This window comes from Diadema setosum, chromosome 7 (genome assembly GCF_964275005.1).
Source record: "Diadema setosum chromosome 7, eeDiaSeto1, whole genome shotgun sequence".
NCBI lineage: Eukaryota > Metazoa > Echinodermata > Echinoidea > Diadematoida > Diadematidae > Diadema > Diadema setosum.
The window spans coordinates 10,344,657-10,367,751 of NC_092691.1; the positions used below are offsets into that span (position 1 = coordinate 10,344,657).

The 23,095-nt window shown below is 37.1% G+C and overlaps 1 protein-coding gene and 1 non-coding gene across 3 annotated transcripts in view; one reads left to right on the forward strand and one right to left on the reverse strand.

The window, feature by feature from the left end:
- Nucleotides 1–4,748: 4,748 nt before the first annotated feature.
- Trnas-aga (transfer RNA serine (anticodon AGA)) lies at nucleotides 4,749–4,830 on the reverse strand. Its single transcript has one exon. It is a non-coding gene; the product is annotated as a tRNA-Ser (tRNA).
- Nucleotides 4,831–4,915: 85 nt separating this feature from the next.
- Nucleotides 4,916–23,095, forward strand: part of LOC140230412 (osteoclast-stimulating factor 1-like) — a 42,166-nt gene continuing 23,986 nt past the window's right edge. Inside the window, exons 1-3 of one of the 2 annotated variants that reach the window (XM_072310560.1) lie at nucleotides 4,916–5,053; nucleotides 15,088–15,134; nucleotides 15,918–15,968. In XM_072310560.1, the coding sequence (XP_072166661.1) occupies nucleotides 5,005–5,053; nucleotides 15,088–15,134; nucleotides 15,918–15,968 (147 nt within the window). In that variant the 5' untranslated portion in view covers nucleotides 4,916–5,004. Of the gene's footprint in view, nucleotides 5,054–5,286; nucleotides 5,327–15,087; nucleotides 15,135–15,917; nucleotides 15,969–23,095 lie in introns of those variants that run through there. The other variant, XM_072310561.1, reaches the window with a different exon arrangement.

Sequence of the window (23,095 nt, forward strand, 5' to 3'; positions counted from 1 at the left end):
CGCCCGATGGCAGTGTAGCGTCAGACCCTTCTCTCGATTCCCCGACAGGTCTGAGCGATGTTCCGTGAACGTGCTGTTTATAACAGAACCAGTTAGTTTCTCACACACCGACATCAGACTATGCCTCAAAGACACATGATGTATACATACTCCTGTTTTCATTCTGGTCAAGGCATACGTACACTGTCATTATCTTCAACACTCAAAAATTCAATTGTCATGTAGTGCCCCCATGGGATATGGATTGCTTGTATGAGTCAGCATCTTTTTTTATATTTTCGTTTCTATTTATATATATATGAATATACATATATGTACGTATGTAACATTTGGGGAAATGCCACAATACTATGTTTGATGGGATATTGGCATATATTGAGAAAAAGGACATACTATTGGAGATCTTAAGTAGAGTAGCTAAAAGTTTATATTTTATGTATATGCTTAGGATTTCTTTTCATTGATACCTTATGAAATCCCTTTGAAGAGAGTATAGAATGCCATTTGATTTGAAAGATACTTTCTCATATGAGGAGGAAAGAGAATAGTACTATTGCTTTAAGATGCAAACTACTTTACTGCAATTTGTAGGTTATCCCATAGTACCCTGTACATGATCGAGAGTCTCGGAACATTTTGTATGATAGGTGTCATTTTGTAGAGTTCAGAACATTTGTAGTACAATGCACGCATTGGTGAAGGGTAGATTTAAACATTCTTACATGCATACGCAAATACACGTACACACACAAGGATGATGTCGACTTATGCATGCAAAATACAGAATTATAAGAATGATGGATTGATTTTTGACAGAATATGTATTTAAAGGATAGTTATTTGTCAACCAAAGTGATATCTTTCAAACTTTCACCCTCGTCATGTACAGTTTATAGGAAAGGAAGATTATCATGCTGTGTTTTAGTCTTAACATGTCGGACCTTTGAAAGGTAGTGATGCTCTTATATACAAACTCTCAGTCTTTATTACCACACCCGCAGCCTCCCATCCAACAAAATCAACAGAGAAAGTCTGAAAATCAGCAAGTCGGTTTAATTCTGCCACTGTAAGGTAGACGTGCTTGAATGCAAGGGTATGGCAATAAATACAGGAATTACTGACTGGTCAAGGATTTAGTCCAGTTGGCTGAGACTGCATGAGAATTTGACACAGATATAAAATGGTAATGTATAGAAATATTCTCCTATGGTAATATGCTGGATATACATTTGCAAATGACTTGGAAAAAAAGCATGTTCTTTGCATAAGTTTGAATAGGCTCTTAGGCATGGCCCTTGTGTGTTTGATCTGTGTTGTATTGAGTTACATATTCAGTATATGCATACAACCCAGCTTGTGGCAGTATCACTGAATACTGGCTGGTCAAATTCCATCTGTGCTTTCAATGGTCAGTGCAGTGGACAGTGTGTTGATCCTTGTCCATTTGTAATATTTCTTGTGTCTCATCACATTCACATGAGATGACAGAACAACGATTACGACAGGCATATTTTTGCTGAAGTCATCTTTTTTGAAAAGTCTTAATATGCTTGGCACAGAGTTACTAGCTAATATGCTCAAACTTCAACAGTTGAGACATCCCAGTATCTTTCTATGTCTATCCATAGGCTGTGACTGTGGTTGAAATTCCCTTTTGAGTGGCGAATGCATTGCTGGTAAGATACCCGCATCTTGTGAAATTGTCCCGTGATGGTTCGCTTGAGCCAATCACGGGTGATAAGAAGGTCCCTTCACCGTCTCGAACCTGTAGAATATTACATTTCAAACAAAAACTTGGAATGTTTTGTGTATTTTGCAATCACTTCAATGTGGGCTGTCCATTGTGTGACTTGTACAGTGTGTTTGTAAATGATAACAAGAATTTTATCAACATGATATCTTTGGGATGGTGTAATGTGTGCAAATTAAGAATAATAAGTCTCTGAGTCTTGCATGTATTTCGACTCCAATATCATTTCTTCCCCTTTTGAAACTCAATCATCAGTTTGGGGGAACCTTTCCAAATGTATTCTTTGATTGTGATCCAATAAAGAAATGTTGCATAGTCCCACAAGTGTATATTGTATTAAAAAAAGACAAGACAAAACAATATTTTCCTCACCTTTGCATGATTGCCCAGTTTATTTCTGTTGTTATGTGTGTTGTTATTTGTAATATATTTGCAGCATTCACACTGTATTTTACATGTACGTGACATTACTTTGGTGTTGAAACAAAAGGTAATATTCTGCAGTGTTCTCACAATGATGAATGGCTCTAAAATAAAAGAAAAGAAACTCTAAATGGGAGGGAGTATATGGGTACATTATCTTTTCTTTTTCTTTTTTTTGAGTAGGAATAGTATGAGATATCAGCAATAATGTCTACTGCTAATTAGTGATGTGCTTAATATGTAATTATAGCTTTGTATGTGTGTGTTGGGGGGGGGGGGGGGTCCTGTTTCATTTGTGAGCAAGTATTTTTGTATGCTGTATATTTTTGCTCCAATTTCTCCTATCTGAGATTCTACATGACTCTGTGTGTGTGTGTGTGTGTGTGTGTGTGTGTGTGTGTGTGTGTGCACGCGCGTGCAGGGAGGTGTGACACCTCTTTGGTGTGTGTACAATGTATGTATGTTTGATATACCATGGTACATATATGTTTGTGTGTGTATGTTAAAATTTGTACATATAAAATAGGTAGGTAGATGCCAGTAGATAGAAAAAGATAGATAAAATAGCTAAGGGTACTGTAAATGTGGATATTGTCCCGCGACTTATTTTTTTGCGCTTGGCCATGCAAGAAGAGTTTTGTGTGTTTTTAATTCCGCGGAATGAAGACGTCACGCACAGGAACATAATAGTAAGCATATATATTTGCGTGCTTTTAATTTCACGCTAGTTTCTGATTGCGCGAAATGTGCAAAAATTCTAACACCGCGAAAATTTCCACTTTTACAGTAAGCCTCTTATGATCTTTTTTTTTTTATTCTTTCTTTAAAAATATCAGTCATCAGGACCAAAGAAGATATTCTGACACTGAAAACCAAAATTGGAATAACAAGAGTGAAATATACATGAGCATAATGATGAGCTTGCTTGCTACATTTTTTTGTCAATCTTTTACCTTTCTTTCTTTTTCATATCTCTAAACAATATACAAATTAATTCATGACATTTAAGATAACACAAATTCCATTATGACAACATAAATTCATACATGCATGCACACACACACACACACACACATACACCTGTCATATATGTAAATATGCACACAAACAGGAAAGCCCCCCCCCCCCAAAAAAAAAAGAAAGAAAGAAAGAAAGAAAACAACAACAAACAAACAAATTCAACCAAAAATTGAAAGGGTTGAAATTAAGTTCAGCTCTGCTCAGTTAATATATGAAGAGTTTGTTTGCAAAAACCGATAAGTCCATTTTTGTCAAATGGAGATAATTTGCGATTAAAGGTCAAGAAAAATAAAGAGAATAATAAGAAAATTTTTGCTTCTTTTGACCATAACTTCAAAAATGTACCTTTATGTGTAGTGACCAATATATCATTTAAAAGGTATTATTTTGTATTTTATGACAGATACCGTACTTCAAAATCTTCAAAAATGGACTTATCGGTTTTTGCAAACAAACTCTTCATATTTCTGCAACTTTTTGATGATACAAAAGTTGAAAGTAAGTACAGTATTGTTTTTTTTTTTGCGCATTTCACACAAGATGAAGCTGCAAAAACAAAAGCACACCATTTTTTTTTTGCTTGTTATAATTATGTAATACATTGTACTACTTTTTGTTTTGATTCCATGGAATCAGAAGCATGCAAAATTCATCTTACCCAGCCAAGTGCAAAAACTACTCATGCAGATTTTTCCACTTTAAAGGGACTGTACAGTACTGGTTGAGGTGGGGATTCATGTTTTGAACATTCTTAAGTGAGATAGTGAAAAGACTCTTATGAAATATGAAAAGCATGTAATTTTAAGAAAGATTCAACGTTTATTTGATGAAAATTGGTTTTCAAATGGCTGAGATATCCAAAAAAGTGATAATAATAAAAGACGACATGCCACAACTTTATTAGGATCTCTTTGTTTCAATTTGTTTTTGGATATCTCAGCCATTTCAAAACCAATTTTCATCGAATAAACTTTTGATATCCCTCAGAACTGCATGCTCTTTGACATCTCATAGAGTGGTTTCTGAATATCTCGCAAAACGTTAAAAGCTAAATGCTCACCTCGACCAGAACTGTACACACCCTTTAACAGTCATCATAAAAGCAAAAATACATAATGTAGATGCATGATACATTGATGAAGTGTGCAATGCGTGTTCAAAGACATGAAAATGATATGCACGTGATGTCAATGTGAAAGAATAAATCCTTTAATTATCATCCCATTGAAATAACCTATATCTCTTAATTCTAACAATAAAAGCTGTCACAGGACCTGCAACAAAATATAACATTTTAGTTATTTAAGAAGTCGCAAGGATGACATCTCACTGGGAAGTTGAGTTGTCTGCTAGTCCAAAATTGATATAATTTGTGCACTATGTGAAATTCATTTTACCAAAAATTTAGCAAGTAGAAACTTCCTCTTAAAAAAAAAAAAAAATAAATAAAAAAGAATCCCTCACGAGCATCATATTCATGTTGTGATTTATCACATGCGTACACCAAGTGGTAATTAAGGAAAGAATATGAAGTGACTCCGTGGGCAAAACGATTCGTAGTCGGCAGGATTCGAACCTGCGCGGGGAGACCCCAACAGATTTCTAGTCTGTCGCCTTAACCGCTCGGCCACGACTACCGATGAAATCCTGTGTTTACTATTTTCCCTTTGACAACACCGTACTCCTGTACTCCGTATGGGCCTTTCGATCGCAGGTGTAATATTTCTCACACACCACTTCCGTGTTTGTTTACCTGTGACTGTCCAACATTTGCTGCCTTTCAGGAGTAGTTTTGGCTGAAATAGAGCAAAATGACGACCCCTGCGAGACCCGCACCACCCAGGCCTACTCCTAAACCAGGTTTGTACCGTCACTTTTACCACTTGCAAGCCAAATTCAAGTAAAGATCACAATGTGTTCATCATTAGTTAGCCTGGCTAGCCGCCCTAAGCTGTGTCGCGTTGCGTGTCTGCAACTCAAGGTCGATTTCCAGTACATGTAGCGGGAGCGCTGCTCGAATCCACCCGACGCTGGCCGGTGCGGTGCGAAATGAATACCGCACCCTTCGGCCCTCCTTCACCAGCTTCAGGTTCAGGATCTCCATGATGAACTCCCTACATATCATCTACAGTAGTAAAGGCCGCCTTCGTCAAAGCAATAGCCAATACCAATATGTCATTATACCCTGAAATGAATTAGCCAAAATTTATAGATGACTAGGCCTACATACAGTTAAATTGCTCTGTCGAGCTGTCAGTGCAGTGTCATGTCACGTGTCAGTTGTATTGAAATATATAACTCTAAATGACGGCACTCCATGACTCTCATCTCTAAAATGTTAGTTTCTTTATATGTTTACCCTCTCAAAAAGATATGCCCGGCCTGGCCTGGCCCTAGGTCAAGGCTTTCTAGACCTGCAGTAGCCCTATTCTATGGCCTAGCATCACATCAACAGTGGAAACTATAAAGTTTAGAAGCTAATAGTGATTGCAAGGACTAGACTAGTAGAATAGTATATAACTCTAGTTTATACAGTATCTATATTAATCTAGAGCTTTGAGTTTATAGAGTCTACTAGAACTAGACTAAAAAGAACAGTGGACTCAAAGACAAAGTTATAAAAGGAATAAGATTGGGATTACACTAACAAATGATTTAATGAATGAATGTATATTTTAAAGTTACTGAGTAGTCTGTACGCTCAAGTGCACACATGCACAAGCTGCAACATTTGAGGTAACCCTGGGGCACTCCTTGTACTGGTACACAGTTATCGTACTGTGGGAGCCCAACGCTTCGCATTGGGGCTGGTCGCAGTTAAATTTGAGGCTATTTTACCAATGCAGTAAAGATTTGCAAGATCTGCAATATTGTTATTTTTGTACCCATTGGCATTGTAGGGTTGGATTCTAAAATGTTCACGAAATTGTCACAGAAATAAAGGGAGAAATCAGCAAATAGAACTAGAAATACTGCAATATGGTGTCAGTGATGGTCATTTAAAGATTATTAAGAATACACTGCTATCGTTGTTAACCCATCCACAAAATTACTCAAATGATGTGGATTCCTGGCATACAGTCCAGTGCATATGAACAGGGTTATTGTCAATATCATCATCATTTTTTCGAGATCATGTAAGTTATTACGGCTTCTTCGTAAAGATGTTGGCTGTGCTTGTATTAAACTTTTTCATTCTTCAGAGAGAAAGTAAATGTTGAGCTTTGATACAGTACTGAAGAGTTACATGTACATCTCGGGGCCGGCGGAGCGTTTTCGAAAGGGGAGGGGGGGGGGCACTTCCGGGTTTCTTCAGCTGACAAGCAATACCTTACCGTGCTCACACTTCAAGATTTCTATTTAGTGCCACTTACATAGTGTATGCACTTACAGGTTAAAACAAAACAAAAAAGTGGGGGGGGGGGCAAAAGTGATGCAGGAAATAATTTTCCTTCTCGAAATTGAATAGCAATTTTTGTCGATGGTCATACATTTTCAACAAAATGGTATACAAGTCTATGTAATGAAACTGCTATGCAAATTACATTTTGTATAGCAGTCATACCAAAATGCATAGCAAATTGCTATGCGATACCAGGAAAATTATTCCCTGTGATGACACCTTATGTATTCCTTTGTATGGTGCACAAAAAGTGGGGGGGGGGGGGAAGGGCCAAATTACCAGCCCCCCTGGTTCCGCCGGCAATGCATCTTCACTCTATGAAATGAAAGAAAGAAATGGCACCAAGACACATGTTGCAGGAGCAGATCCAGGAATTCCATTGGGGGGGGGGGGGGGGGGTGGAGGGAGGTGGGCACCCGTCCCCTGTGTTGCTGTGGAATGGTTAGGCCAAGCAGAAAGACTCTTGTCCTAACTTTGTGAAAAACAAAGATGAGGGTACTTTTTTTTCCTCTGCCTTTTCTAAAACAACAGTTTTTTTGTTTTTTGTTTTCCCCTGGAATTGTGAATGGCGGATCCACTGCACAACGCTATTGGGGCAGTTTGATATCTAATGGGTATTGTTTTTGTCGAGCCCACCGGAGGCGAGGGGAGACTAAGGGATCGCCTGCGGCGTCTGTCCGTCCGTCCGTCGTCCATCCGTCCGTCTGTCGTCTGTCCGTAACGCTACAAAAACTTCAATAACTCTTTACTCTGGGCTTCAATGGCAATCAAACTTCGAGGGAAGAGGGGTCATACAAAGTTTCACATTTTACAAGATATGAAGGTCACCTCAAGGTCAAAGCTCACAGGCAGGGGTCAATGAACTTTAGGGCCCAATGTTAAGTTTTTATGGCGCATTTCTATTATGGGTCATAACTTTTGATCCATAACTCCATTTGTGACCAAACTTGGATGGTAGATGTCCCTTTGGGAGTGGATAGTCACCACAAGGTCAATGGTCACAAGCATGGGTCAACAAACTTTTAGAGCCCAATGTTAAGTTTTTATGGCGCATTTCTAAATGGGTCATAACTTTTGATCCATAGGTCCGTTTGTGACCAAACTTGGATGGTAGATGTCCCTTGGGGAGTGAATGGTCACCACAAGGTCAAAGGTCACAGGCAGGGGTCAACGAACTTTAAGGGCCCAATGTTAAGTTTTTTATGGCACGTTTCTTTTTTGCCATTAATTTCTACCCTTTTATATCTCTTTTTATCTGAGTATCTCTTTTTTTTTTATCTGTTATATCCCATTCGTGTACAATTTCTTGTACGCGAATGGGCGAGACACATTATGGCACTTGCCTTGTTAATGATAAAGTATGGTACAATATGTAGGCTGTGCATCGCGCGAGGTTCAATGGATGGAAAATGGCAAAATCAAATGAAATTTCTTGTTTTTTTTTCATTTCAAAATTGATTCAGCAGTCAATAAATGATGCAGACGGGGATGAGAAACTGATAATCTTTTTTTTACTTGGCCTTAGGTTACATTCTGACTCCGTGGTACATTGTACTTACTGTATATTGTAGGTTCTAACTTAAAGGGTATGGCTAGTAACTGATCAGTGTGAATGCTGGGGGATGATTGTTCCAATTCATTTAAGAGTACATTATGTATCTATTGTTGTGTGAAAATTATTTGCTTCAGAATGGTCTCATGAATGTGCAGTTAAATGTTTCCAGGTTAGCATGCCTGTACAGTAATGGGGCGATTAAACTGCACATTACTTGAATATGAGACCATTCTGAAGCATATAATTTTTCACACAACAATCAATATAGAATGTACCATTGTACTCTTAAATGAATCCCACAAGGATTGGAACAGTCATCCCCCAGCATTCCCACTGATTCCCACTGATCAGTTACTAGCCATCCCCTTTAAGACTATCTATAGAGTAACCAGAAAATATTGTGAGACATTGGAAAAGGATAGTGCTGAGCCTGATCTATTTTGTCTGAATATACAAGCTCGTCTGTAGTTTGACAGAATTATCTGTAAAGTTGCATGGTCAAAATATCTGCAGACTGGCATGATTTGTTCATTCGCACTCCTGAGGTACAGTGTGTATTTTCCAGTTATTTAAGCATGCATCATAGAGGACAATTTTTTCTTTTTTTTTTTTTTTGCAAATATGTGCACTTATTTTAGTTGATTGCATTTATAAACCAGGGGTGCCAATTCTCATGCAATCTACCCAGTTCTACATGTATCAGTGTCACTCTGTTTTACACAAATTCTCATGTTGAACCCCTAAAATAGAAAGTTAATGTACGTCATTCAACAACAACAAAAAAAAATGTTGCCAAAATCCATAATATTTTGAACATTCAGTATGCCAAAACCCCAAGTTCTGACATTTTCATGCAGGAGCACCAACTTTATGTACATGTAGGGCCTACATGTATGATGAAATTATGATGAAGTATGCACCACATTATACCATTTAACCCGTTGAGGATGGTTTGATTTTACTACAACACGCATTTCCCATAGATGCTTGCCCGAGTATACTCGGGATTTGTCCTCAACAGGTTAAATTGAAAAATTGTCAAACTCTTAACCAGTGTGAAACACCCCCTCCCCCCTACTACACACCAATCCCCCTCAAGTGGTTGCTTTGCTACTTCACAGTGTCTTTACTCTAAACTCTCCCTCAAGTTTGGCAGCCCTGCATGAACCTTTTTGCATGGCCACAATTATCTTTTGACCCTTGACCTCCTTTGAGGAAGTCCATATTCATTGTTTATTCACCCAATTTGTGAGCAGTTAGGGTTTGTTCCTTTTTGGGAATTCACAATTAGTACTCCGCTTCCTCCTAAATATTTATAGGTGAAATGACCACAAACACAAACTTCACAGTAACACAAATGACGAGGTGAAACTATGAAATGATAAATTAGTCAAAACCAATAGGTACATGATCATGTTGATGCAGTAACATCTTACTTTCATGCCCATATACCCGTTCATCACAATTTCCTTGGATCCACAGCTCACTGTATTGTGTGAGGTGAAATATTAAAGGGGAAATCCAGTCCAAATTAGTCCAAGTTAGTCTGATAAGAAAGAGTGAATATTACGAGTTCAACGGTAAAAATTTGATCGAAATCGGATGAAAAATAAGGAATTTATGACATTTTGAAGTTTCACTAATTTGGGAGGAAATATTTCTTGAACAGTCCATATTGAATATGCAAATGGCAAAGTGAGCATGTCATTCCCTCACAACTACCACAGTTTGTACATAAAATTTTGAAATTTCCAGTTTTTCATTCAAACGCAATTACAATGTATGCCCAATACTCAAATCCTCGTATATCTAAACTGATCACTATTTTTAAGTTATTCAACCAGGAATAACATCGTGTTTCAGACTTCAATGACAGAAACATTGAATTTTCGTCATTTTTTGTGCACGACCAATGGAAAATTGTGAGGGTATGACATGGTTAGCTCATTCATTTGCATGTACATATCCACTGCAGAGGAACTGTTTTGCAGAAATTAGCAAAACTTCAAAATGTCATAACTTCCTTATTTTTCATCCGATCTTAGTCAAATTTTTACTGTTGAACTCATAAGATTGTTACTCTTTTTTTTATCAGACTAATTTATATTTGGACTGGATTTCCTCTTTAACACTTTGTCACATATGAATATGATGACATGGTTGATGCAGTCATAATATATACGTACATGTCTGCTAGATGAGAAATTTTGACCCGTCACTACTCATAGCATGTTTATGTGTTTGTGTGTGTGCGTGTGTATGTGGGTTTGTTTGTGTCTGTACAACCAAGTTTTTCTGAATGAGGGAATTATTCACAACCTCACACATTTAGAATTATATCATAAAAATACCATAATATAGATGAGATAACAGTTTGAGCACATTTTGCTGCCACTGAATACTGAGCATTTGCTACAGACTTTGCTTAAAATCATTATTCCCATCAGGTATGTTTTGTTTTTGAAAGGTCAGCCATTTTCTTGCAATATTTTCAAAGGAAATTATCCACAGGACTGTGCTTGAGCCATTACCGGTATATTACGGAATGCCTGTTGATGCCACCTGTACATAATAATTCCAACAGAAATTAAGTCTATTGCTAGATAGTTTGGCAGCTTTAGAGAAGGTTGATTTGAAGTCCATGTTTAATTGTGTTAAAAAAAGATAACAATTAGAACTCTTTTGAAGTCATATCTCATTATGCATAATATCTACTGTCTGGCTACTGATAGCTAATGATTGAATAATTGAAGTTCAGACTTAATAACCTGTATGACAGTGCTTTTGTGCATGTTGTAGAAAGTCATAATCTGATGAGCTTAAATGTCAACAAGGCATGACTTACAGTCATGTGCACAAAATCGTATGTTATAATTCCAGAAACTGTTTTGGCAGTCATAAGTTTGTAAATATTTTGCCCTGCTGCCAAAAGGCGGACTGTTATTATTTGAGCTTACTTTCGTGAAACTGTCATGGTGACATCCTGTGTAGCTGCCAGGATTTCTGATCGATGCAGTGAAGTTGTTTCCGACAGTGTTATTTAAACCTTTTGTAGAGCACTACTCCTTGTAACTGCCATTCACATCAGGGGCCTGTTGCATGAAACACTTGAGAAAAACTCTATTAAGAACTGAAAACTCGGTATAGCACTATTCTGCAGTTGACTTTTAAGATGAAGGAAAAAACTTCCACCTTTATAGTTTTTTCAGACAACTAGATTGTACGATGGTATTTCTGGCTTCACCTGATGAAATATTACAATCTCAGAGCTTACCAGATCATGGTTGACAGATTTTTCATATTCGATTACATTGATTACAATACCAAGACACAGCCGTATCCATTGCGCACAAGAGTGAATTGCCTACAGCTTGTTTTGCATACAATTCAATACTGCTTGGACACGATTTAAAGGAGACCTCCGGATGATATTCAGATTTTTACATTTGAACAACTATAAATTGGTTATACCAAGGACAGAGTTTTAGAATATAATTGGGATGAAGAATAAGAATATTTTCAAAATTTATAACAAATTGCAATGAACAAGGATGATGACATGGCAGGGTCAACATAAAAATGTATGAGTTGGGCTCAAGGAAGCAGAACAGAAGAAGAAGGCATGCATAGATTATACACAGGTGAACTCGCAAGCAAGCACTATTGTGATGGAATTACACTGCTACATTTCTGAAATATGTGAACGTCCTCTGTCATCATCCTTGTTCAGTGTAATTTGTTCAAGGTTTTTCAAAGTATTGCTTCTCTGCTCAAGAACTACAATAAATCCCACAAATTTATACATCGTTTACATGGAGCCATTGATTCATGTACTATATGATGTGCAATTATGAAAAAATTGTCTGGGATGCCCCTTTGATTATCACATAGGCCTATTAGCAGCATTCTGCATACCCACTACTTTAGCGAGGAGGGCGCTTGAGGAATATGAGTTGGTATACAGACTTTTAATTTCACACTTATGATCTCAAAATGGTACAAAAAATTAACTCATCATCCGGGCAAATTGTGCCAGCCAGACACATTTCTTGAAAGAGCTTTCTGATATATTGCTAGCAAAATCATTTGGTGAAAGATGAATTTTGAGCCCTTAAAGATAGGTCATCCCCTCTGCATGCAAATTTTTGAAAATTTGGTGAGAACACTTAGGAATTGAAGAAAACACTACTTGGAAACCTCCTATAAATTTTGAACTCTAGAGTGTCTTTATTTGTTGAGTTAATTTGACCGTTAGGATTCGAATAATTATTTCGTACTACGAAAAAATTACAAATCTAAACTACTAGTCTAGTTTTACAGACCTGTGTGATGCACTTATGTAGTTCATGTAAGTGGTGTGTTGTTATTTGTCATCATATAGATAACAAAGTGAAAGAAGCTAGTGAATTCTTCCTTTCTGACAGCTTTAACTCTTAATGTGCCAGGCCCGAAACCCCTAACATGCCAGAGGTTTTTACCTAATGCCAGAACGTTTCGAAACTGGACTGAAACGAAATTCAAAACCACCATATCTCTGAAACTATTGACTGTTTTGAATTGAGCTCTACACAACATATATCAAAAAATAATTGTTCTTTCGTGTCATGTAGTCAATTTGCCATAATATCTATCTGAACCTGAAATATTGCAGAAATAATTGATACATCAAAAAAATTATAAGAAAATTTTGTGTAGTATGGAAAAAAAGAGTCAGTCGTGTTTTTTCTTCAATAGAACGCTCCCTTGACTCTGTGAGAAAGTTTTAGAGCAACATCTCCTCTTTCAAATGATAACAAAATTGCCTTCTAGAATTGTATGATTCCAAAGATACTAGCAGTTTATTTTGTCTTAGCAATTTCTCTTTCTGCCTCAGTAATTCATTCCCAAATCTGAGTCCTTTAGTCCCAGATCCTGTATTTGAAGCTAAAGTAATTTTCCCGGGCCCTTCAAGAGTGTCTTTTGTCAACTTGAGATGGAAGAACCTACTAATCCTCCTTTTGTCTAAGCGGACTGTGGGCGGGTGGGGGGGGGGGGGGTACTCTATTGAAATCGGCAGGCCTCTGTGGGCACGCAAATCCTATGCTATAGCGTGGGGACGATTAGTGACGTTCACCAAAACAAAAGGATGAAAGACTTGACCAACGAACGAAAGCTGACACTCTTTGAGGGACAAAATCAAAGTAGCTTCCCACAGGACAGCGCCCATGCGGAACAATGCGAGTGGAATTGCATAGACAATACACGCAGATTCAATAGTATACACACGCGTGGTTTACCAATGAGACTTTTGATCCATACACATCTCACAGAGGGTGCGCTCGCTGCGGATTTTCCTGACGCGAAAAAAATATGTATTTACTCAAAATTTTCCAATGTAAGCATGCCCATATTTTTAGTGGAAACGATGGCTATGCTAATCAGCTACCAGTACATATCATTGGCAGTTTCTTGGTGTAACGCATTACGGTACCACAAGAACTTAAATGATCAATGCTTTTCTTGCTCTTCTTAGTCACCGATCGGCGACCATGGCACGTCAGGACTAAGGTCGCCGTTAATATGCGTATCTTTTGTTTGAAGTATAAGTAACATATTACGACCGCAGGAGGATTAGTATACTATGCAGCTGTGCCTCATGCACAGAATACGATACGGTGAGCATTTGGTACATTATTTGAATTTTAACGGCTAACAACCTTCAAATATCACAGAAATGTTAGCTTTACAATAGTCTTGTCATGCTAGTGGAATATGTATATCATGTTCTGTGCTATTTGGGAAGGAATGCAAAAGGGATGGCCCATAAAAGGTATTAGCCCACATTTGTAAACCTGCAGCAATTGGTCTCATAGTTAGCATGGAGTTTGGGTATGATTGCAGTAACACCTGTGCAAAATTTCTTTCCAATTAGTCCATTACTTTCATAAAAATAAATGAAAATGCACCGTAATCCGTATGCATGCGTATAACGCTCGCTAGCTCCGGTCCACGTACGTGTTACATGTACAATGTATGTAGCTATAGCCCGCGCTCGTAATTTGATTTTGGGTCGGGTTGACCCGGTTTGAAAATTGATTTTAAAACGATGATTTTCTCTCTTTTATCGAATGGTATAGACAAAGAGCGACAGATGAGGTATGTTACTGTTATAACTTGTACTTGAAGTCATATTGGACCTGTTTTATGCAGTTTTGATTTTCGTGGGTTTGCAAATGTGGGCTAGTACCTTTAAGAGTGCTCCAAACATACATATATGTTTTAGCTTTAAATGTACCAACCAATGCAAGAGAGGTGAGGTGATGACATCATCTGCCAATACTTGTACATGTATGTGTACAGATACATGCAGTGACAGCCAATGTCACTGGCACATTATTGCCAAATCATGGAAAACTTATAAATCCCATCTGCTTCTATTTTCCATTTTATGTCTCAGTTTGATGAAGCTTCTGCCATGTATTGTTTGCCTTTTCATACTTTAACTTCATGGCTAACAACAATGAGGAAAGTGCATTCACCTTGAATTTTTTTGCAAAGCTCCATTGTGAACAGTGCATTGGCTGGTTTTCATTACCAGTTAGGTTCTACATTTGTAGGTGAGCCCCCTCGTACACGTTTGGTTTAATACAGTCATACGGCCCTTTCACACTGACAGCTGCAGTTTGTTCTTGCCAACTCTCTTTTAATTGAGGATTTGTTTTATTATTATAATTATTATTGTTATTATTATTATTATTATTATTATTATTATTATTATTATTACTATTTATTCGGCATTTGCAAAACAGTACAAGTGATAACAGAGAAGCAAATAAGATAAGCAAAACACAAGAAAACAAAGTGTCAGGCTTTTGACAAGCATTGTCCCCTTATTATCTTGGAAGAAAACTTTGCAAATCAGTTGTTATATATGATTCTATCTTGAATATTATCCAGGTCAGGTGAAAGTGTTTCGAGCATTGTATCCCTACGCAGCCCAGCAGGTAATGTATTGATTTTTGTGTTCTTTTCACCTCTCATAGTGCTACTTTAACAAACAGAGAAGATGAAAAGAATGAAAAAAAAAGAAAGCATGTGACAAATGAGACTAATTGTAACCTTCACATAAATGTCATTACTCTTCTTTATTGAATAAACTTCAAATTTTGAAGATTTTCTTCTCAAAAGTGTACATTCATGCTTACACTGGACATGTGATGCTCTACTATGCATATGTGTGCTATAATTGTGGATATTTTTGCGCGAGCAATTTATTGCGCTCGGCCGGGTAAGATGAAGTTCATTTGTTTTTAATGAGCACTGCAGAATCAAAATATGAAGTAGTATTACATATACAATATAAGCAAAAAAAAAAAATCACAAATTAATAATATGCTTTTGTTTTTGTGGTAGCTTCATGTTGCCTAAAATGTGCAAAAGTTTTTACAAGCTGCAACATTATTACAGTATTTGTTCAAACATACATGCATTTATTTGTCATTATCTAGATTCTTGCTTTGTTTTGATATCAATTTTGTAATGATAGTTGTATGTATGCATGTGACAGAACTTCGGTCTACAGGACATTGGATGTAAAACTAATTTCAAGACATGTCATTTCCAGTTTTTAGAGAGGGAGACTTTTGTAGTCTGAGTTTAATGAGTGAAGTGTGATCTAAGAGGTTTCTGTGATTCGACATAATAGTTTTTTTTTTTTTTCATGCTAATTCAAAGGTGCACTGAAAATGTAACAGTTACCATAATTCTATCTGTCTGTTTTGATACAGAATGATGAACTTACATTTGATGAAGGTGATTTGCTGTATGTCACCGAAATGGTAAGTACCTGGTAATTGTGTAACTTTGAATCTAAAGACCCAGTAGGGTGGGATTATGGAGTGGGGAGGCTGGTCCAGCTTGCTTATGTTTGATAATCTCTGTGACGAATCATGTACGACTGTAGTGAGATCTATCATTGATCCTTCAACACACACAGCCGAGGAATCTTGAATGGAGTCCACCGTTACTGATGAGCATAGGATTTGATGGACATAATCACTTAGTTGGTGCTATTTGTGGTTTTCAAATATGTGACCCTGCACCTCAAAACAAACAAACAGTCGCGGGACATTAATTTTTAGTTAAGACCATATTCTGAAAGAGCAGATTTTAAGCTTTAAAATGATGTATAACTCAAATCAAATGGACTCTCCTAACCTATCAAAATATTGGAAAGAAAGCACAAACTCGGGGAAAAGTGTGAAATGAGAAAAGAGACTCTGAAGTACAGTGTCTATTCAAGCGCTTAATCTTTACCAAACCGTGCTGGATGTGCGATGAATGGGACAAAAAACAGGAAGTAAACCAGAGTAACAACAATGAAGGGATTATCAGATTAAACTGAAATTAAGCATGCCTCATTAACACATTCTGTCCATAAGTAATGCCAACTTTCAAAGCAGTAGCACTATCCTTTCAAAAGTTATTAGAGTTGAAAGTGAAGAGTGTGGACAAGGTCTTTCAGAAATGTAAAAGGGATTCTAAAGACACACCTAATCACACTATTCTACCAAAAATGTTCGAGATAAACTGCTAAACAAACCACACTTTCCTGCCCGTTTTATGATACCAAATTTTAGCATAATGTAGAAGAAGACCCGCACTTTCAGAAAATATGAAAGTCAAGTTCGGCTAGGTTGACCCTTTTCACTTATTTTCAGTCCTCACGCGAAATCAGTGTGTGCAACACACAATCAGTGTGTGTTCGTTTTGAGGTGCACGGTCACATATAGCCTGGTGGGGAACGAATGAAGACCAATTTAATCAAGGCTTCCACCTGTTTCCCCATATTGACCAGGTCTTTTAAACTTTTCTTGTAGCACTTTCAAACAGTTTCTAGCAATCAAGTTTCAATTCATGAAGTGAATAGAATCTTGTACATGCTTTCAATGTGTTTGTCATTCTTTTTTATACATAGAAATAGGTTTATATCCATGCAGGCAACTTTGTTCTGTCTTGTTGGCCTGTCTCAGTGATGAAGGATTTAACCGGCACATCGCACACCACTTAAGAAATTTCTTCGGAGCTGTTCCTAGTTTCATGATCTCATGAATATTTTTATTTCTTTCAGGCGTCAAGTGGTGTGAAAGTCATCCACCATGTTTGTAGTCTATGGAAACAGACTGCTTTTCATCCAACCATGTTCAGTGTAGTCTATGTGACCAGACTGCTTTTAATCTTTCACACTGCACCAGAGTTCATCACCAGTCTGCTAGATAACTTCCCTGATGATTTCAAGAATTGAATTTATATTTGTAACTTATCTTCCTCTCCCCCCCCCCCCCAGAATTTGGTGTTGTGTGTTGTCAGCCAGCCAATCAAATCTGTGTGTAGTTTCTAAGTTGCCCTCTTTATGAAACACAAATATGGCAACTGGTTACTTCCCTTGAAAACTATGGCATTCTTTTTTCCTTTTAAGATCCAGATCAGAACTTTGTTACTTTGCAAGCATTGCAATGTGTTCATTGCCATAACTTTGGATGGATTCCAAAATTTGATTGTTACATAGCATAATCTATATAAACACATTTGTTTTGTTTTTGATGTCTTTGCCTTTATGCTGCTATATCATAAGTGACTAGCAGTTGATAGATTCTAATAACCATGTACAGTAGGTGGTGCAGGCTTACTTTGCTGAGAAAGTGTAGTAAGGCATCAGGCAGGATGTACATGTACATTGTACAGTAAGTCTTACTGAATGATTCTAACCCAAGCCAAAAGAGTAAGCAAGGAGCTGTGCATCATAAACCACAATGTCGAGTGTGAAGTTGTGAACTCTAAATCTACAATGTGTACATCAATCATGCACACGGGAATTGCAATGAAAGTTTAAATCAAGTATCGAGAATCAGAGTCTGAAGCGGAGACTAGGTGAGGGGAGGTTTCCTTTTTGTGACACACATGTGTCATTTCCTCCCAGTGTTTGGGGCTTCATATCTCGTGGAGAGAATACAATGGGCCCTTCAAGATTACATCCCTTGACCACAGAATAAGCACGGATTGATTCACGCCGATTGCCAAATCACCACAAGGAAAATGCAGAGTTCACATTTGTGGAATAACTAGGGCACGGACAGGCAGTTGCTTTTATGCTGGCATCATGATGATACAATTTTTCAATGAATGTAAAGCCAAACACATAATCTGCTTTAAATCAACAAATAAAAAAACCGAATATCTGCAGATATCTGTCTCTAATCAGTGAATGGAAAGCAAAGCACTTATCTTCTTCTTAGCATGAGATGTAATTTTAAAGCCAATATCTATTCCAAATCAATGAATGAAAAGCCAAATATATATGTACTTTGCAAACGTTCTCTGTAAACTGAATATCACCATCATATTTTTTTTTTTTTGGGGGGGGGGGGGGATGGTGAATCGGGAAGGGGGTGGATTCACAATCTTTGTTTCTTTAAAGCACTCTTCTATATTCCTTGAAGATTGCATTGATATACATGACAAGTGTACTCAACAGGTTTGTGGTTGAGGTTCCCCTTGTAAGGCAACTGTGTCATCTTCCAATTAACCATTACGCTGTCTTTTCTGACTGCAGTTACGTAGTAAGGCAGTGAAAGTATTGACACCACTGCTATCCTAAACACATGGGCCATCAATCATTTTATGTAGACCGGGAAATAAAACAGGCATGAAAAAAGCATCCCTCGCTCATGCCCTTGTCAGCATGCGCTCATCAGTATTTTGACTGTTTCAAGTGTACGTAATCTGTCACACACTATACAAACATTTGAGCTGTCAAAATTTGCATACACAGTAGATTTATACAGTTTCCATTATGCATTCCAGTCACAGTGTGCAATACAATGTGTATCAGCATGTCATGTGAACTGATTGTAAATAGACTCATTGACCACCTAATGTTTTCCCCCTCTGTCCCATGCTGGAGATTGATGCTTAAAACCTATTGAGGAAGTGATTTGAATAGGGAACCCCACGGGTGCCAGTTAAAAAGGTTTATGTGGGACTTATGTTATATGTATGGTATACACCAATATGTATGTTGAGAAGTGTTAAAGGTGGACGAAAGTATTATTTTGCTTGGTCATTCATGTGGTGAATGAATTCTACGCATAGAGATTTAATGTTCATGATATTCATCTCATTGGTTCTTCAAATTCATACGCAGCTTAAGAGTTTGAGGCACTCATATTTGTTACTGTGTACCTGCTACAATATACGTGCTCACTTTTGATACTTGTACCCTAAAAGCGAAAATTCATCAATTGCTATCATTACTAGTACAATGTAAGTCCACTTTAGATTCTGAATTGTATTAAGGTTAAGGTCAAATAGTGTAGATGTACGTGTACTTTTAGTTGAAAAATGGTTTTGAAATGGATGAGATATTCTAGTACAAAGCAAAACAAAGCTAGGTTCTAGTAAAAGGTGGGTGCCACCTTTTATTAGAACCTCTTTATTTACTTTGATTTTTGATATTTCCATTTCAAAACCAATTTTCATTGAATGAACTTTGAATTACTTTTAGAATTGAATGCACTTAATATTTCATATTAGTGGTTTATAGTTATCTCACAAAAAGTTGAAATCTGAATCTCCATTTCAATCAAAACTATACCATCCCTTTAAAGTTTAGCAGACTCTTAATAATTTCAGTGTAGATACCATGTAAAGATTTGTCGTTGAAGTATGGACTGATTTTAGTCAAGAATAAGTTAGATCAAAGTGTGGCCTGATTTTAGTCAAGAATAAGTTAGGTCAAAGTGTAGGTTATTGAAAAGAAAGGTACATGTAGTTACCATATTAGATGAAAGTAGGCAGGTTTTTTTTTTCCCTCAGGTTTTATCTTTTGCCATGTTTTCCATGATGTCATAGTGGGTTGAGTTTCACAACTTATACCACCCATCACTGTGATTTACAAGCGGTCCTCCCCCCCCCCCCCCCCCCCCGCAAATTTACAAGCATGGCACCATTAATAGATTTATGAGCATACAAATGTAGGAGCGAACGATGCAGAAATAGCCAAACGAGTTTATGATTTACTATCCCAAACTATATGGTCTGTAGTTTCACTAACCATGCACAATTGGTCATTCTCTGTTTCTACTATTAGTTTCAGTGACCTTTCTGAACTGACGTCAAAGATGCATTTTTATTTTTGAATGATACTTATGGTCTAAAATATGTTTGTTTCTCACATTTCTAGTGACTGAAAGAGACTTGAGTTTTGATGAGGATGACATACAATATCATCAACTTTAAATATGAATTATGAATGACCAAACAAAGGAGATATTAAATCCTAAACAACCTCCACAGTTCCTAGATACTACGTCAGAGAACGGGGCAATAGATGCTCACTCTCACTTGCCATACAATGGTGATGTGTGTGGTTTTTATTACCTCTTGAGAATATTAATTGTGCAGCTGACGTCCCTTTACGTGAATCATGCATTGTGTTTTGTTTAGAGTTAGCCACCATTGGCCCTTCATATGACTGAGTGGTCTGCAGAGAAGAAGGTTGTTATCGCTAATTTATAAAACAGTGTATGCTGAATGGCAACTTAATACAATGCACAGTTTGTTGTAATGATGTGCACTATGCACTGTGTAGTGTAAAATTTTATGTCTTCTAATGGACTACTTTAGAAAAATAGACTTGACAGTTAACTTCTCATCACTGTTTTGTTTTGTTTTGTTTTTTTACTAACTAAGTGCAAAATACTGCATTAATTGTTTTTCATATAATTTTCCTTTTTTGCTTTTTCATGAGGGACAGGTATTTCCTGTGTCAGGATAGTGTAATTTATGAGCATAACTCCCTACACAGGGAGTGCAATTTTTTTGTGAATCAGGAATTTCTGAGAATTTTGCGAGGGGTTACAAAATTGGCGAAGGTTGAGCACAGTAATGAATGGAGAAATGTATGCATGCACGTCACATTCATATCGAGATCCATTTTGCATGTTGTTTAAATTCGTGAATAGCACCCAACTCGCGAAGTTTGAAAAAATACAAACCTCACAAAATATGTAGGCCCTAGTGTATAGCTAAAAGTGTCATAGCCATGTGTCATAAATTACATCATGGCAAAACTTGCAATTCTATCTATAATGACTTTGCTGTACTGCATTTCTAGCACACCAAAGTTACAAGGCTTTGAAAACAGGATGTTTTCCCAAAGCACTCGAGGGATGTGGTCTGAGAATAGTGTGACATACAGGGGGTTTGCACTGTGGCACACAAGAGTTAAAGGACAAGTTCACCTTCATAAACATAAGGATTGAGAGAATGTAGCAATATTAGTAAAACACATCATTGAAAGTTTGAGGAAAATCGGACAATCCGTTCAAAAGTTATGAATTTTTGAAGTTTTTGTGCAGTAACCGCTGGATGAGAAGACTACTGCAGTGTGTGAATAACTTAGATGTCACATGCGTACAACAATATAGGAAAATATAAAGAAAATTTCACAAAATTTCATCTTTTGAAAAAAGTACACATTCCCCCGACTCGTTACCGACAAATGTTATGGGTAACATTATTCCCCCTGCCTTTAGAAAGAGGCAAGTCAAGTGCTCTTTTATTATGCGAAAAAAGTGAAAATATGTTGAATTTTCTTTACATTTTCTTTATACTGTTGTACGCATATGACTCACAAGCTGTAGTAGTCTCCTCATCCAGCGGTTCCAGCACAAAAAATTTTTAAAATTCATAACTTTTGCATCGATTGTCCAATTTTCCTCAAACTTTCACTGATGTGTTCTACTAATATTGTTACATTCTCTCAATCCTTATGTTTATGAAGGTGAACTTGCCCTTTAAAAGTTGCGTGTTTCATTGACAGCCCATAGAGTCTGTGATACAGCTGTTGTAAGGAATGTTGTGGGTTCACAGTTGGCAGGGGGACTCATTTCAAAGGCTGAATAACCCATGAATTTAGGTGCAAATAGAAACATGTTTCTCAAGCTTAATTTCAAACAAAGGTATTTTTACTGTCCAAAAACAGACAAAGACATAGTATTAGGGTCAAAACTAGAATGCCAAGAAGAGCCTATTAATTACCAGGCAAGTTCAATATGCACACGCATACATGAAAGGAGAATGAATCCCAAATATAGAATGTGAATTGAGGGAATGCCACAGTATTAATAGAATATCATCAGTGAAGTTTGTGAGGAAAATCAGACAATTCATGTAAAGATTATGATTTCTTTAAGTTTTGGTGTGCAGCTATTGCTGGATAAGAAGACTATATCACCTGATGATGTCATTTATGAACAACATTTGAACGAAAATATTAAGAAATTGAACGTTAATTTACTTTTCTAGCATAGATGTGAAAGAGCACTTGATTTACCTCTTTAAGAAAGCAGGGGACTGATGCCCTTAACATACATGTTGTGTGTCAGCGGCAAGTTGAGGGAATGTGTGCTTTGCCATAAAAAGTAAATTTTGTGGATGAATTTTCCTAAGTTATATTTTCTTTATATCATCAACCATGCATGACATCACAAACTGTTGTAGTATTTTCACCCAGTAATGGCAGCACCTACAATGTATGCTTTAAACATTCATAAATTTTGAACAGATTGTGTGATCTTTCTCAAATTTCGCAGATGTGTTCTCCTATATTGATGCATTCCCCAATTTCACGTATTATATGTGTGGGTTGCATTTCCCTTTAAGAGTTGCATGTTTCATTGACGTGCCATAGAGTCTGTGACACAGCTGTTGTATGGAATGTTATCAATGGTTCACAGTTGGCAGGGGGACTGTTTCAGAAGCTGAACAACCCATGACTTTAGGCGCAAATAGAAACATGTTTCTCAAGCTAGACCTCTGGATGATTTCCAGACTTATGCCTTTGAACAACTATATATTAGTTATACTGAGTATAGAATATTAGAATTTATAGTGATTGGGGTGA